This window comes from Lithobates pipiens, unplaced genomic scaffold (genome assembly GCF_037356315.1).
Source record: "Lithobates pipiens isolate NorthernLeopardFrog02 unplaced genomic scaffold, aLitPip1_a1.2 Scaffold_19, whole genome shotgun sequence".
In the NCBI taxonomy this organism is placed as follows: domain Eukaryota; kingdom Metazoa; phylum Chordata; class Amphibia; order Anura; family Ranidae; genus Lithobates; species Lithobates pipiens.
Window position 1 is genome coordinate 407,613,065 of NW_027507764.1, and position 15,620 is coordinate 407,628,684.

Here is a 15,620-nt window from a genome sequence, read left to right on the forward strand (position 1 = left end):
GCAAGCTAAGAAAAAAAAAAATTGAAGAACTTGCTGTACTAACTAAGCAATGTTATGGTGTTCTGACGGGGGGACTGCCCCCCCCCCCCCCCGCCATAACATGCCAATGGCTGTTAGCACTGATTGGATACCAGTACGCTGCTGGTTTTCCAGCCTGCCCGTTCAACAGAAGCTAGAGAGGCTGCTGTACACATGGGATGAATGTCAGTTGGTTTATGTTGAACCAGCTGATACTGGCCGTAACCAATTGAAATTTCTCTTTCACATTTCCAGTGCAGCAAGGGTGAATGAAAGCATAAGACTGCTTTCTATCCACAGAAGGAACTCTTCTTTTTTAGGTACATTTATCCATGAGGACCAGTGTTACTAAACACTGAATATCATTAACAGCAGCAGGGATCTATTTTCCAACATACATTATACTTTATTATCTTTATTAGATTAAAGATAAAACCAGCAAACCGAACGGCCAACATAATAAACATAATAAATGAACATAAAAGAACATAATAAAGGACAAGGTTTCTTGTACCTTTAAGTCTTGCTCCAGACTCCTGATAAGCTCTCCATCCACTTGGCCGGTCTGTGCAACTTTTAAGCTTTTTTGCTCTGCTTTCCTGAGGCGGTACTGCAATATACGGCAGTTCTTATTGGCTCGGTCAAGCTCCCGTCGGAGCTCCTGTAACTGGTAAACATCTTCCTCCAGATAGCTGTCACGCATCTCTTCCATTTCTGCTCGCAGCTCATCAAGCTCATCCTAGTGAAAAATACATAAACGTTACTACAGAGCAAAAGCTTTGTACATTTTTTTTTTTTTATAGTCACAGAATATGTCTATTTTCTTGTATCCTGTTTATGGCACAATAATAAATAAATAAATAAATCTGTATCGATTTTGTATTGTACTGCCTTATCTCTCTTATGCTGTACTGATATTGTTAATTTTAACGTGTTCATTCAATAAACTTGGATTTGGAAAAAATAAATAAATAAATAAATAAAAATACTAGGGCTTTGATGTTTTGCTATGATCAAAACTTAAACTGAAGAAAGGAGCACTAGTATAATATACATGATTTCATAATGTAGAAAAGTGTTCCCAAAGCTCAGCTGGTCATACTGTATTATAATTATCCCAGTCTACACATTGTACAGGAGCCTGGACCATACTGTAATACAAGAGCTTCTTAACTGTGTCTGATGTTACGTTGCAAGTAACAACACTGAGTTTGCTCCTCATTATTGTTTAGCAGAGAGGACTTGGTATTAATAATCAAATAAGGGGGAAGAAATATGGGAGACCTTGGAAGCAGGCATCTTAGTTTTGTCAGCTGTCAGACCTTCGTCGGGATCTTTTTCCAATGTAGAGACATGGACACTGATCCAAGAACCTTCCACAAACTTCAGTCTAGTTTGAAACCAGACAGATAGCAAACCTAAATAAGTATTGCTTTAATGTATAGTAATTCAATTTACTGTATGCTAAAAGGTAAATCTTGGGAAAAGTAGGCACTGTCCTTGATTTTTACATCTATGTAGGTTTTTAAAAAATTTGGAACAACAAATAGATCTTGTCAACCACCAAACTACTAATAAAAAAAAAATAAGCGGAAAAGGAAATTTGGCATATCATACAGCAGCAGTCTCCAAACTGTGGCCCGGGGGGCGAATGTGGACCTCCAGGTGTTGTGGAACTACACATCCCATAAGGCCTTGTAAAACTCACATTCACAGACATGACAAGGCATGATGGGAATTGTAGTTCCTGAACAACTGGAGGGCCATAGTTTGGAGACCCCTGCAGCCTAGACATAAACGAGCAGATAACCCCTGCAGTGCAGAAACAGTTCCTCTACAAAGTAGTGCTTTTAGGTGTCCTTGAGTTGAACTTTAGTGATCTCTCTACCATAAAGTGATCAGGTTTTAAGATGAATGCATTTTGCAAACCATCACAGTTTCCAATGATGTCCTGAAAATGCCATCTATGCCTAAAATAGTCGTAACTATTATGTATACACAAAGATTTATTGGGTAAGGCAAAGTGCAATGTCAGTATACAAAGTGCATTTGCCCACAGCGACCGATGAGATTTTTCCTTTCCAGCGGCTAGCACAATGAAAAGCGTGCTACTACACATTCCGCATTGTTCCTTGCTTTATTACATAACCCCATCTGTCTCTTCAATGGATTGGAAAATGTTTTAAATACCTTCTGTATGTACAAAAAGAAACACAATGTGTAATGGCAACAAATATTCCGTTACTTTGTTCTACTGCAAGGCCACAGTCATAACAAGAGACAAGACAATCGCACAATAATGTTATTTACAGTTATTTGGATGGCAACAAAATGCAAATATGTTTCAAATGGTTCTCCTAAGATAGAATCCTTGGTCTGAGAGATGTACTCCTTCCATTACCAGCCTACTGCCCCTGGGATATGAACACACTATTATTAGGTTTGCACTCAATTTAAGGCAGGAAGGAGGTACAGTATGCCAAAGCAAATGCATGGAGGAGGAAAACTTTCCAACACAGCAGTTCTCAGTATTAACATAGACACCGTATCCCATTAACCAAACCAAACAGAAAACAGACCATTAATAAACACTGGGAGCTTAAGTGGACTCATTCAGATGTTGCTTTGCTTGTATTAAAGTGATAAAACATTAATTAAAAGTACACATGCTAAAGAGAGTGTCAAAACATGTTCATATATATTTTACTGCCCCCCTACAAAGCCATCTCCATCTACCAGACTGCATTCATTTTCTTTTTTAGGATTTCTTTCTCTTTTTTTCACCTTGTGATCTGGACAGTAAGTCTGTTGTTTTTTAAAAGAACAAGCTCTCCTGCAAGTGTAGTAATTAGGGTAGATTTAGATATGTGTCTAAATCTCCCTCGCCTCTGAAGTCCGATCAGCGTTCAGATCACGCTCCAGAGGCAATGTCACGCCTCCTCACTGCCTGTATTAACCTCATTTTTGCTGACAAACGTCACAAAAACAAGGCCCAACCGCAAGTCTAAGCAAGGCTTTAGAGTGCGGAAACAAATCATTGACAGGGTTGCTTACAATGATCAGCTTCTATTTATGTAAAACCTTTATTCCAAAATTAACAAATGTTGCTTTAACTGTATGCTGGAGTTTAGCTTGTTATTGTATCTAAATCTCCTAGTACATTTAATATTCCCCTCCCCCAGATTGACAATGCTGCTGTCCAAAGGTGCCCCCTTTGCTCCTTCATCCAGAGTGGGGGCACTATAATACATACCTACACAAGGCTGAAATGGGCTACAAGACCATCGCCAAGCAGCTTGGTGAGAGGATGACAACAGTTGGTGCGATTATTCACAAATGGAAGAAACACGAAATAATGGTCAATCTCCCTCGGTCTGGGGCTCCATGCAAGATCTCACCTAGTGGAGTTTCAATGATCGTGAGAACAGTGAGGTATCAGCCCAGAACTACAGGGGAGAATCTTGTTAATGATCTCAAGGCAGATGGGACCATAGTCACCAAGAAAACAATTGGTAACATACTACGCCGTGATGGACTGAAATCCCGCAGCGCCCGCAAGGTCCCCCTGCTCAAGAAAACACATTTACAGGCCCGTCTGAAGTTTGCTAATGAACATCTGAATGATTCAGATGAGAACTGGATGAAAGTGTTGTGGTCAGGTAAGACCAAAATTGAGCTCTTTGGCATCAACTCAACTCGCCGTGTTTGGAGGAGGAGGAAAGCTGCCTATGACCGCAAGAACACCATCCCTACCGTCAAACATGAAGGTGGAAACATTATGCTTTGCAGGTGTTTTTCTTCTAAGGGGACAGGACAACTTCACGGCATCAAAGGGATGATGGACGGGGGCCATGTACCGTCAAATCTTGGGTGAGAACCTCCTTCCCACAGACAGGGCATTGAAAATGGGCCATGGATGGGTATTCCAGCATGACATTGACCCAAAACACACAGCCAATGCAAAAAAGAAATGGCTCCAGAAGAAGCACATTAAGGTCCTGGAGTGGCCTAGCCAGTCTCCAGACCTTAATCCCATAGAAAAGGGAGCTGAGGGTTTGAGTTACCAAACATCAATGACTTGGAGAAGATCTGCAAAGAGTGGGACAAAATCCCTGTGCAAACCTAGTGACCAACGTCTGACCTCTGTGATTGCCAACAAGGGTTTTGCTACCAAGTCCTGTTTTGTGAAGGGGTCAAATACTTATTTCACACATTAAAATGCAAATCAATTTATAACTTTTTGCAATGCGTTTTTATGGATTTTTTTTGTTGTTATTCTGTCTCTCACTGTTAAAATAAACCTACAATTAAAATTATAGACTAATCATTTCTTTGTCAGTGAGCAAACGTACAAAATCAGCAGGGAATCAAACACTTTTTTCCCCTCACTGTACTATAGAGGGAAATAATTTGTTCATATTTCATGTCTGAGCATTACAACCACTTTAAAAAGATTGTAAAGTCAGAAGGTTTTTTTATCTTAATGCATTCTATGCATTAAGATAAAAAGTGTAGCAGCCCCCCTAACACTTACCCGAGTTCCCTCTCTGTCCAGCGATGTCCATGAATGTCTCAGGTGTCCGAGATTCTCTTTCCTGAATGGCTGAGACACAGCAGTGGCACCATTGGCTGTCGCTGCTGTCAATCAAAGTCAGCTAGCCAATCAGGAGAGAGGGGGTGGTGTTCGGTAGCGGCTCCGTGTATGAATGGACACAAGGAGCTGTGACTTGGCTTGGGTGCACCCATAGCAAGCTGCTTGCTGTGGGGGCACTAAAAAGGAGGGAGGGGGCAGGATCACAGAAGAGGGACCCGAGAAGAGGATGATCTGGGCTGCTCTGTGCAAAACCAACTGCACTGAGAAGCCAAGTATAAGATGTCTGTTATTTTTATATGTAGTGGCCATAACCCTTGCAGGGCGGCCTTGACTTATTGGGCTTACCAGTTACCTCCTCTTGGCCTGCTCTTCCTCGGCTAGGGGTTCCCAGGGTTGATACCCAACAACTTGAACTCTGACACAAATAAAGTCCTTTTGAAAGGTTTTATTTTGCAGTAATAACATCCAATAATACAGTCTCTCATGGGAACAGAGGGCACGGGTGAAGAACTCAGGCACCTTGAACTGCAGGTCTAGCAAAGTCTCTAATTCCACCCAGAGAGTAGCCACTCGCAGCTGGGTACCTCAAGGCTGAACCGATCTCTAGCCAGAGATCATGGCAGTCAGCACATCGACTCAAATACGTGAAACAATCCTATGAATGTGTACAAGTTGTAACTAAGGGTGAACAGGAACCTTTTTCCTTAGTACCTTGAACATTCTCTGTCTCCTCAATGGTACTGGAAAAACATGAATTCATCAATGTCCTTCTCAACTCAGTAACCAGGCACTTCCCAGGATGCCACTTGTCGGCCCTTCTCTGAAGAGTCCTCCCCCGGTCACTTCCACGAGCTGTGGCGCCTCTCCAAACCGAGAGCACACCCGGACACCTTGAATCCTCCCTCAGTTACTGCACCTCAGACCAGCAGGTTCCAAGACTCAGGAACAGATGGATCCCTACCCCAGACTAGGCAGGTCTATTAGGGGCCTCTAACAGGAACAGGTTGCGGGATGTCGAACACTCAGTGACCAGGACCCCTCATGGGGCTACCCCGGTCCTGGAACCAGAACAGACCACACGGGCCTCACAAACTCCTCTCCTACAAACACGTGACCCACACATCTTAAGTACCCCTTCCCAGACTCCCCAGCAGGGCCCGTCACTCCCACTGATTGGTTCCGAGAAGGTTGATACTCAAAACATCCAACCAGGCCTGGTTTTGGCCTGTCATGTGCACCTCACTGCTCACATGACCAGGCAAAACTTCCAACACAGCCCAGCCAGACTGAAGTCAAGGCCAACCTACATAATTAACCCTCAGAACCCCTACTGTTCTGAGGCAAAAACTAAATTTACATGCGTAGGACATTTTGTCCAAAATGTCATCCGCTACATATAGGGAAAAAAAGAGACATTACAATCACTTTAACTCTTACTTCCTGTCATATTGACTGTTGTCATTACAGTTGTCACTGGAGAGTATAGGGGAAATCACCAAATGTAGTTACAGTGCATTGCGAAAGTATTCGCCCCCTTGAACTTTTCAACCTTTTGCCACATTTCAGGCTTCAAACATAAAGATATAAAATTTTAATTTTTTGTGAAGAATCACCAACAAGTGGCACACAATTGTGAAGTGAAACGAAATCTATTGGATTTTAGAAACTTTTTTAACTAATAAAAAAATGAAAAGTGGGGCGTGCAAAATTATTCGGCCTCCTTGCGTTAATATTTTGTAGAGCCACCTTTTGCTGCGATTACAGCTGCAAGTCGCTTGGGGTATGTCTCAGTTTTGCACATCGAGAGACTGAAATTCTTGCCCATTCTTCCTTGAAAACAGCTAGAGCTCAGTGAGGTTGGATGGAGAGCGTTTGTGAACAGCAGTTTTCAGCTCTTTCCACAGATTCTCGATTGGATTCAGGTCTGGACTTTGACTTGGCCATTCTAACACCTGGATACGTTTATTTGTGAACCATTCCTTTGTAGATTTTGCTGTATGTTTGGGATCATTGTCTTGTTGGAAGATAAAAATGTTATATCTTTATGTTTGAAGCCTGAAATGTGGCAAAAGATTGAAAAGTTCAAGGGGGCCGAATACTTTCGCAAGGCACTGTACCTGCTCTGGTGGAAACTGTCAAAGTGGGAATCCCCTCACTTTACTGATATTTCCTCTCACTTCCTATTATGGTGTATCTACAGGACAAATGAGAGTACATCTCCTCAATGGGGACACCAACAACAATACACAACTGACAGAGGATCTATCCTTCCTTACTATATCAAAAACTTGTAAACTAAGGATTAAAAAAATAAAAATAAAGACTGTTATTTTCCCACAATAACCAAATGGCACCTTTGAAATTCTAGCCTGCAGAAGTAAAGCGGCAGCTGGGGTCTGAACAGTTACTATGGGCAACTTCAACTATTTTCTTTTCTTTTCATTTTCCTAAGAAACGATTAATGGCAATCACAGCAAGGCCATAACGATGTAAATAGATGTCTCAGCACAAGTGATAAACAAGTGTCAGGAGATTAGGAGTCAGGTACAGGTGGGAGACAGATGGTGCCTCACAGATGGCCTCTTAGAACAGGAAATGGACCTTATGAATCTGTCTGGAAATGGATACAAAGGGCTGCCAGTTTATGTTATATCCATAGCACAGCTCACATGAATTCTTGATTATTGCTCACAAATGAGTCTAAAGGGGGTTGTATTGCAGGAAATGACCTGGTGACACTAAAACAATTGACCCCCCCCCCCCCCATGTTTCCCTCCAGTACACAACCTCTACAGTACCTCTACAGAACCCTTTATAGTTTTGTTTGAATTGCTTTGCCATGTAATAAACATACAAGCCATGTTCTGTTATTCAACTGAAATCCAGAAAAATCTGCAGATCGTTTCTTCAGTACGCTCTCCGCTTTTTAAAAATCCAAGCAATCTAATCTGGTTTGTAATGGTTTCCCGCAGCGATTGCTGTGGTTTTTGTACCCGAGATTTGCAAACCCCGTGTGCCATCTTTTGTTTTGTGTTCAATAATAAGAGTTCAGCAACTAAGATAATAGGAACACTCCTTAGGCCTCATTCACACGGGCACTGAGGCCAAAGTAGGTGAATGGGCTGTGCATTTATGCAGCTTGAGTTGCCAGATGCTGCTCACTGGCAGCCCATGTAATTGTATCGGTTGCCTGCATGCAAACGGCGTGCGTTTGGGGGACGCTCATACCATAACTGCACGCCTGTCAAGTTGGGATGAACCGCTGTTTGTGCAGCTGCAGGGTGGATTTGATTTCAATTTTAAACTGCTTCCTGACCAGAGCACTTTTTGCGATTCGGCATTGCATTGCTTTAACTGACAATTGCGCGGCTGTGCGATTTTGCAACTAAATAAAATTGATGTCCTTGTTTTCCCACAAATAGAGCTTTCTTTTGGTGGTATTTGATCACCTCTGCCGTTCTTATTTTTTGCGCTATAAACAAAAAAAGGGGCGACAATTTTGAAAAAAAAACGCAATATTTTTTACTTTTTGCTACAATAAATATCCCCCAAAAAATATATACATTTTTTTTCCCCTCAGTTTAGGCTGATATATATTCTACATATTTTTGGTAAAACATTTTTTTTTTAAATCGCAATAAGCGTATATTGATTGGTTTGCGCAAAAGTTATAGCTTCAATATAGAGGATAGTTTTATGCCATTTTTATTATACATTTTTTATTTCACTAGTAATGGCGGCGATCTGCGATTTTTATCGGGACTGCGACATTATGGCGGGCACATCGGACATTTTTGACACATTTTTAGGCATTTATACAGCGATCGGTGCTAAACAAAAATGTAAAAATGTCACTGGCAAGGAAGGCGTTAACACTTGGGGGTGATCAAGGGGCTAATTGTGTTCCCTAGTGTCTGTTCTAACTGAAGGGGGAGGGGACTGTGTAGGGGAGATGACAGATCGCTGTTCATACTCTGTAACATTATATTATATATTCTTATATTTGCTTATACATCAGTGTTTAGTAACTGAAGTACATAAACAAAATATATTTGAAAAAACAAACAAAAGAACTTAAACTAAATATATCAGCTGGGTCCACATAAAAAAAAACATCAAACACGGTCCTTTTATCACAACACGTCTTCTCATGATGTTTTTTCATTCGGGCATACAGGTCTTGCATCTCTTTTTTGCATTTTGCACGCATACCTGCTTTACCCATAGGTAGAGAAACTTAATTAAAATATTCCCAAACTGGGTCTCTTTTACAGCCTACTGCCATTTTGCTCCTCAAGGGAGGAATAAAGCACTTCATGCTATGTGCAGAAAGATCACAAGATTTATAAGCTGCTTAGAAGGTTTCACTTTCATTTTTAACCACTTTCAGACCGGACCATTTTGCTGGTAAATGACCAGAGGTCTTTTTACACTTTGGCACTGCGCTGCTTTAACTGGTAATTGCGCGGTCATGCAATGTTGTACCCAAACAAAATTTGCGTCCTTTTCTTCCCACAAATAGAGCTTTCTTTTGATGGTATTTGATTGCCTCTGCGATTTTTATTTTTTGCGATATAAACGTAAAAAGACCGCAAATTTTGAAAAAAAATGATATTTTCTACTTTTTGTTATTAGAAAAATCCAATAAACTCAATTTTAGTCATACATTTAGGCCAAAATGTATTCAGCCACATGTCTTTGGTAAAAAAAAAGTCAATAATTGTATATTTATTGGTTTGCGCAAAAGTTGTCACATCTACAAACTAAGGTACGTTTTCTGGAATTTACGCAGCTTTTAGTTTACGACTGCCTATCTCATTTCTTGAGGTGCTAAAATGGCAGGGCAGTACAAAACCCCCCCAAATGACCCCATTTTGGAAAGTAGACCCCCTAAGGAAATTGATAAGAGGCATGTTGAGCCCATTGAATATTTTATTTTTTTGCCTCAAGCGATTGAATAATGACAAAAAAAAAAATTTTTTTTTTTTTTACACAAAGTTGTCACTAAATGATATATTGCTCACACATGCTATAAGCGTATGTGAAATGACACCCCAAAATAAATTCTGCTGCTTCTCCTGAGTATGGGGATACCACATATGTGGGACTTTTTGGGAGCCTAGCCGCGTACGGGGCCCCGAAAACCAAGCACCGCCTTCAGGCTTTCTAAGGGCGTAAATTTTTGAGTTCACTTCTCACTACCTATTACAGTTTTGAAGGCCATAAAATGCCAAGATGGCACAAAACCCCCACAAATGACCCCATTTTAGAAAGTAGACACCCCAAGCTATTTGCTGAGAGGCATGTTGAGTTCATGGAATATTTTATATTTTGCCACAAGTTGCGGGAAAATTACAAACTTTTTTTTTTTTTTTTTTTTTAACAAAGTTGTCACTAAATGATATATTGCTCATGCATGCCATGGGCATATGTGAAATGACACCCCAAAATAAATTCTGCTGCTTCTCCTGAGTACGGGGATACCACATATGTGGGACTTTTTGGGAGCCTAGCCGCGTACGGGGCCCCGAAAACCAAGCACCGCCTTCAGGCTTTCTAAGGGCGTAATTTTTTGATTTCACTCCTCACTACCTATTACAGTTTTGAAGGCCATAAAATGCCAAGATGGCACAAAACCCCCACAAATGACCCCATTTTAGAAAGTAGACACCCCAAGCTATTTGCTGAGAGGCATGTTGAGTCCATGGAATATTTTATATTTTGCCACAAGTTGCGGGAAAATTACAAACTTTTTTTTTTTTTTTTTCACAAAGTTGTCACTAAATGATATATTGCTCACGCATGCCATGGGCATATGTGAAATGACACCCCAAAATAAATTCTGCTGCTTCTCCTGAGTATGGGGATACCACATATGTGGGACTTTTTGGGAGCCTAGCCGCGTACGGGGCCCCGAAAACCAAGCACCGCCTTCAGGCTTTCTAAGGGCGTTACAGTTTTGAAGGCCATAAAATGCCAAGATGGCACAAACCCCCCCCAAATGACCCCATTTTGGAAAGTAGACACCCCTAAATTTAGGGGTACACTAGTGAGACTAGGTAATAAATGGCGGGTGCCCTGAAACTATAAAAAAATAACTAACCAACCAGCGTCACCTGTAACAGTTATATGGTGATCACTGGTGAAAGGGTTAACTAGGGGGCAATTAGGGGGCTTTATGCGGTAGTATATGGGGGTCCCTGGCGCTATAAAAAGCTGCAGCGAACCTAAATACCTACCTGCCTAACTAGCGTCACCTGTGACACTAATACAGCGATCAGAAAAACGATCGCTTATTAGGCTGGGTTCACACTGGAGCGATGCGGGAACGCCACGAATGCGCGGCGGGTTCCCGCATCGCATGCCTCCCGGCGGCAGTTCACACTGCCCTATGCGAACTGCTGGGAGTGTCAGTGAAATGTTACTGACACCCCCAGATCAGTTCGCATATCGCAGTGCGATCTGCAAACTCGGATCGCATGGTGTGAACACCCATGCAATCCGATTCTGCTGCGGGCCAAAAAAAGGGTCCCGTGCGAATTTGCGGCGGGTGCGGCGGGTGCGGCGAATGGCTGAACTCGAATCGCACAGAGATCGGATGTGATTTGCACTGCAGTGCGGTGCGAATCACATCCGTTCTCATAAACCGCTGCAATGTGAACCCAGCCTTAGTGACACTGGCGACGGGGGGTGATCACGGGGTTAAACCTTTATTGGGGGGGTTAGGGGGGTACCTTAGAACTAAAGGGGGCTAACCCTAACTGCCCTAACAGTTATTAGTCACAAATGACACCCGCCGGGTGATCAGGGGGTTAAACCTTTATTAGGTAATAAATGGCGGGTGCCCTGAAACTATAAAAAAATAACTAACCAACCAGCGTCACCTGTAACAGTTATATGGTGATCACTGGTGAAAGGGTTAACTAGGGGGCAATCAGGGGGCTTTATGCGGTAGTATATGGGGGTCCCTGGCGCTATAAAAAGCTGCGGCGAACCTAAATACCTACCTGCCTAACTAGCGTCACCTGTGACACTAATACGGCGATCAGAAAAATGATCGCTTATTAGGCTGGGTTCACACTGGAGCGATGCGGAAACGCCGCGAATCCGCGGCGGGTTCCCGCATCGCATGCCTCCTGGCGGCAGTTCACACTGCCCTATGCGAACTGCTGGGAGTGTCAGTGAAATGTTACTGACACCCCCAGATCAGTTCGCATATCGCAGTGCGATCTGCAAACTCGGATCGCATGGTGTGAACACCCATGCGATCCGATTCTGCTGCGGGCCAAAAAAAGGGTCCCGTGCGAATTTGCGGCGGGTGCGGCGGGTGTGGCGGGTGCGGCGAATGGCTGAACTCGAATCGCACAGAGATCGGATGTGATTTGCACTGCAGTGCGGTGCGAATCACATTCGTTCTCATAAACCGCTGCAATGTGAACCCAGCCTTAGTGACACTGGCGACGGGGGGTGATCACGGGGTTAAACCTTTATTGGGGGGGTTAGGGGGGTACATTAGAACTAAAGGGGGCTAACTCTAACTGCCCTAACAGTCATTACAGTCACAAATGACACCAATGCAAAAAAAAAAAAAAAAAAAAAAAAAATGACATTGGTGTCACTGTGACTGGGGGGCAGGGGTAATTGGGGGGGTGATCGGGGGGTAAAGGGGGGGTGTGAGTGTGCCTGGCATGTTCTACTGTGTGTGTGAGTGTTGGTGCAACTTACTGATCCGCTCTCCTCCGTGTCGGAACGAAAAATACCGACACGGAGGAGAGAATACATCACTTCCTCTCCTGTGTTTACATTACAGGAGAGGAAGTGATGTCACCGGGGATTTCTATTCGTCGGGAGCGATCGCGAGGGGGTGGCCATGAATGAATGGCCGTCCCCTCGTCCGGGATCGCTCCCGTACGAATACCGACCGCCGCAGGCACCGGGCGGGGGCCCGATCGGGCCCCCGACCCGCGGGAGGCAAGGGACGTACATGTATGTCCTTATGCCTGCCCGTGCCATTGTACCGACGTACATCGGCGTGCGGCGGTCGGCAACTGGTTAATGCTTGCCCTTCCTCCTTACACTTAGAGCCTGGTACAGATGCATTTCTCTTCAAACAATCACACAGTTTGTAGTGTACATAGATTTGCAAAACAATGGGGTAACTGAATATTCCTGAACTTTGTTTTATCCCATGGGTACTGTGAAATTGTGTGAATGCATCAATGCAGAGCATGTTATCTAAGCTTGCAGAGCTTGAATTCACTTAATGAGTTTACCAAAAATGTTAATACTGCAGAATATACAGCCTCATGCTACATAATTAAACTCTATTTCATGCTGAATAAACTAAATGATTACTGTTTCTTAAATAGAAAACTATCTTTAGATAATAAAGATAAATAAATGTGATAAAAAACAAAAACACTGATTTAAATTTAAAAAATCTGATTTAAATCATAAAAATCAGATTTTTTTAGATTAAAAAAAAAAAACACACATCTATTTTTTTCTAACCTGTGCAGCTGCAGAATCCTCACAAACTTACATGGGCTGCCTCACACAACACCTGGTAGTTCCATAAAACTAACCCCTGCTTCACCCATTTAGGTTACAGCACAGGTTCTCTTTAATGCCCCTTCCAATTAGCATATAACCCCCTTTCTTTGTTACCATGCCATGAAGGGGCAAGGAAAGAAAGCCTTCAAGTGATGACCTTATAATAGCTCACATTTCTGAGGCATTTGTGAACATACAGTGGGGAAAATAATAATTTGATCCCCTGCAAATTAAGTCAAATTTGTTCACTTGCTCACAAACACATGACGGGTCTATAATTTATAATAGGTGTATTTTAAATGATAGAGACAGAATATCAACCTAAAATCCAGAAAAAAACACGATACAAATGTTATAAATTGAGTTGCAGTTCAGAGAGTAAAATAAGTATTTGATTCCCTACCAACCAACAATAATTCTGTCTCCCACAGACTGGATACAAATATGTGCTCGTGTGGTACACAGATTAGTCCTGTCAATTTATCGACAACTCGTTATGTGTATAAAAGACACCTGTCCACAGAATCTCTTTCTTCCATTCAAACCCACCATCATGGGCAAGACCAAAGAGCTGTCAAAGGATGCCAGGGACAAGATTGTAGACCTGCACAAGGCTGGACTGGGCCACAAAACCATCAGCAAGAAGCTTGGTGTAGCTGGGGATAGAACAATATAGAAGAAGCTTGGTGAGAAGGAGACAACTTTTGGAGCGATTATTCGTAAATGGAGGAAATACAAAATAACCATCAATCGCCATCGGTCTGGGGCTCCATGCCAGATTTCCCCTCATGGGGCAAGGCTGATCATGAGAAAAGTGAGGGATCAATCCAGAACTACACAGGAGGAGCTTGTGAATGATCTTAAGGCAGTTGGGACCACATTCACCAAAAAAAACACAATACGTCGCCATGGATTGAAATCCTGCTGCGCCCGTCAGGTCCCCTTTCTCAAGAAGGCCCATGTACAGGCCCGTCTGAAGTTTTCCAATAAACATCTAAATTATGGATTTAGGAGAAAGTGCTGTGGTCGGATGATACCAAAATTGCACTCTTTGGCATTAACTCGACTCGCTGTGTTTGGAGGAAGAAAAATGCTGACTATGAGCCTAAGAACACCATCCCTACAGTCAAGCACGGAGGTGGAAGTGGAAACATTATGCTTTGGTGCTATTTCTCTGTTAAAGGTACAGGCCAACTTTGTCACTTTGAGGGGCCAATGAACAAGGCCATCTATTGTAAAATCTTGGATGAGAACCTCCTTTCTTCAGCCAGAACACTGAAGATGTTTGTGGATCTTCAGCATGACAATGACCCAAAACATACCACCAAGGCAACAAAGGAGTGGCTCAAGAAGAAGCACATTAAGGTCATGAAGTGGCCTAGCCAGTCTCCAGACCTTAATCCTAAAAAAAAAATTATGGAGGGAGCTGAAACTTCAAGTTGACAAGTGACAGCCAAGAAACCTTAAGGATTTAGAGAAGATCTGTAAAAAAGAGAGGACCAAAATCCCTCCTGAGAGGTGTGCAAACCTGGTAACCAACTACAAGAAACCTATTACCTCTGTGCTTGCCAACTAGGGTTTCTATACCAAGTGCTAAGTCATGTTTTGCTTGGGGATCAAATACTTATTTTACTCACTGAACTGCAACTCAATTTATAACATTTGTATCGTGTGTTTTTTGGGATTTTTGGTTGATATTCTGTCTCTATCATTTAAAATACACCTATGATAAAAATGATAGACCCTTCATTTCTTTGTAAGTGGGTAAACTTGCAAAATCTGCAGGGGATCAAATAACAATTGTCCCCACTCTATATACATTTCAGCAGAAAAAAAATCCATAAAACACTGAAAAATGCTACAAAACGGAAATTTGATAATAAACCGCAGCGCGACCACGACTTCCTGCTTCAGGCTTGACCAATGGTTCTATTTTTACCTCGGTAAAATGATCATTCCTCTTCCTAAATGATTTTATGCTTCAATGACATTTTTCCAGCATGTAATTTGACATTTGTGACCAAATACTTCATATTTGAATACTTTTAAATCCCTGTTTGTTACCCATACATTGACTACATTCCTGTGAAGTAGGTTTCATACTTTGCTGCTCTGGGGTGCAATCTACGTCATCCATGTATGTAAGGGTAGGGAGATCCTAACGCAGACCTGTCCATAATGAGGCACATTTGAGATCTATGTAATTAGAAAACAATGACCTGTTCTATCTTTTGTGACACCATCTGGAAGGGTTGATGACGACTAAGCATTTACTGAGACTAATGAATGTCTGAATCAAGCACAAGTCGCAGTAAAGACCCCCAATGATGTCATTTAGAAATATTCTGCAATTAGCCTCCCAGTAAATTCACTTATTTCCATTTTAATATAGTGTAAATAAAGGTAAGATCATGTATTTTTTAGCAAGTAGATTTCCTATCTTATTTTTATTGTT

General features: G+C 42.2%; 1 protein-coding gene across 7 annotated transcripts in view; it reads right to left on the minus strand.

Annotated features, from left to right (window-relative positions):
* MTCL1 (microtubule crosslinking factor 1) overlaps positions 1-15,620 on the minus strand; it is a 222,075-nt gene that overhangs the window by 161,641 nt on the left and 44,814 nt on the right. For all 7 annotated transcript variants that reach the window (XM_077492468.1, XM_077492464.1, XM_077492467.1 and 4 more), the window contains exon 2: positions 533-757. In XM_077492468.1, coding sequence (XP_077348594.1) covers positions 533-757 — 225 coding nt within the window. The remainder of the gene's footprint in view (positions 1-532; positions 758-15,620) is intronic.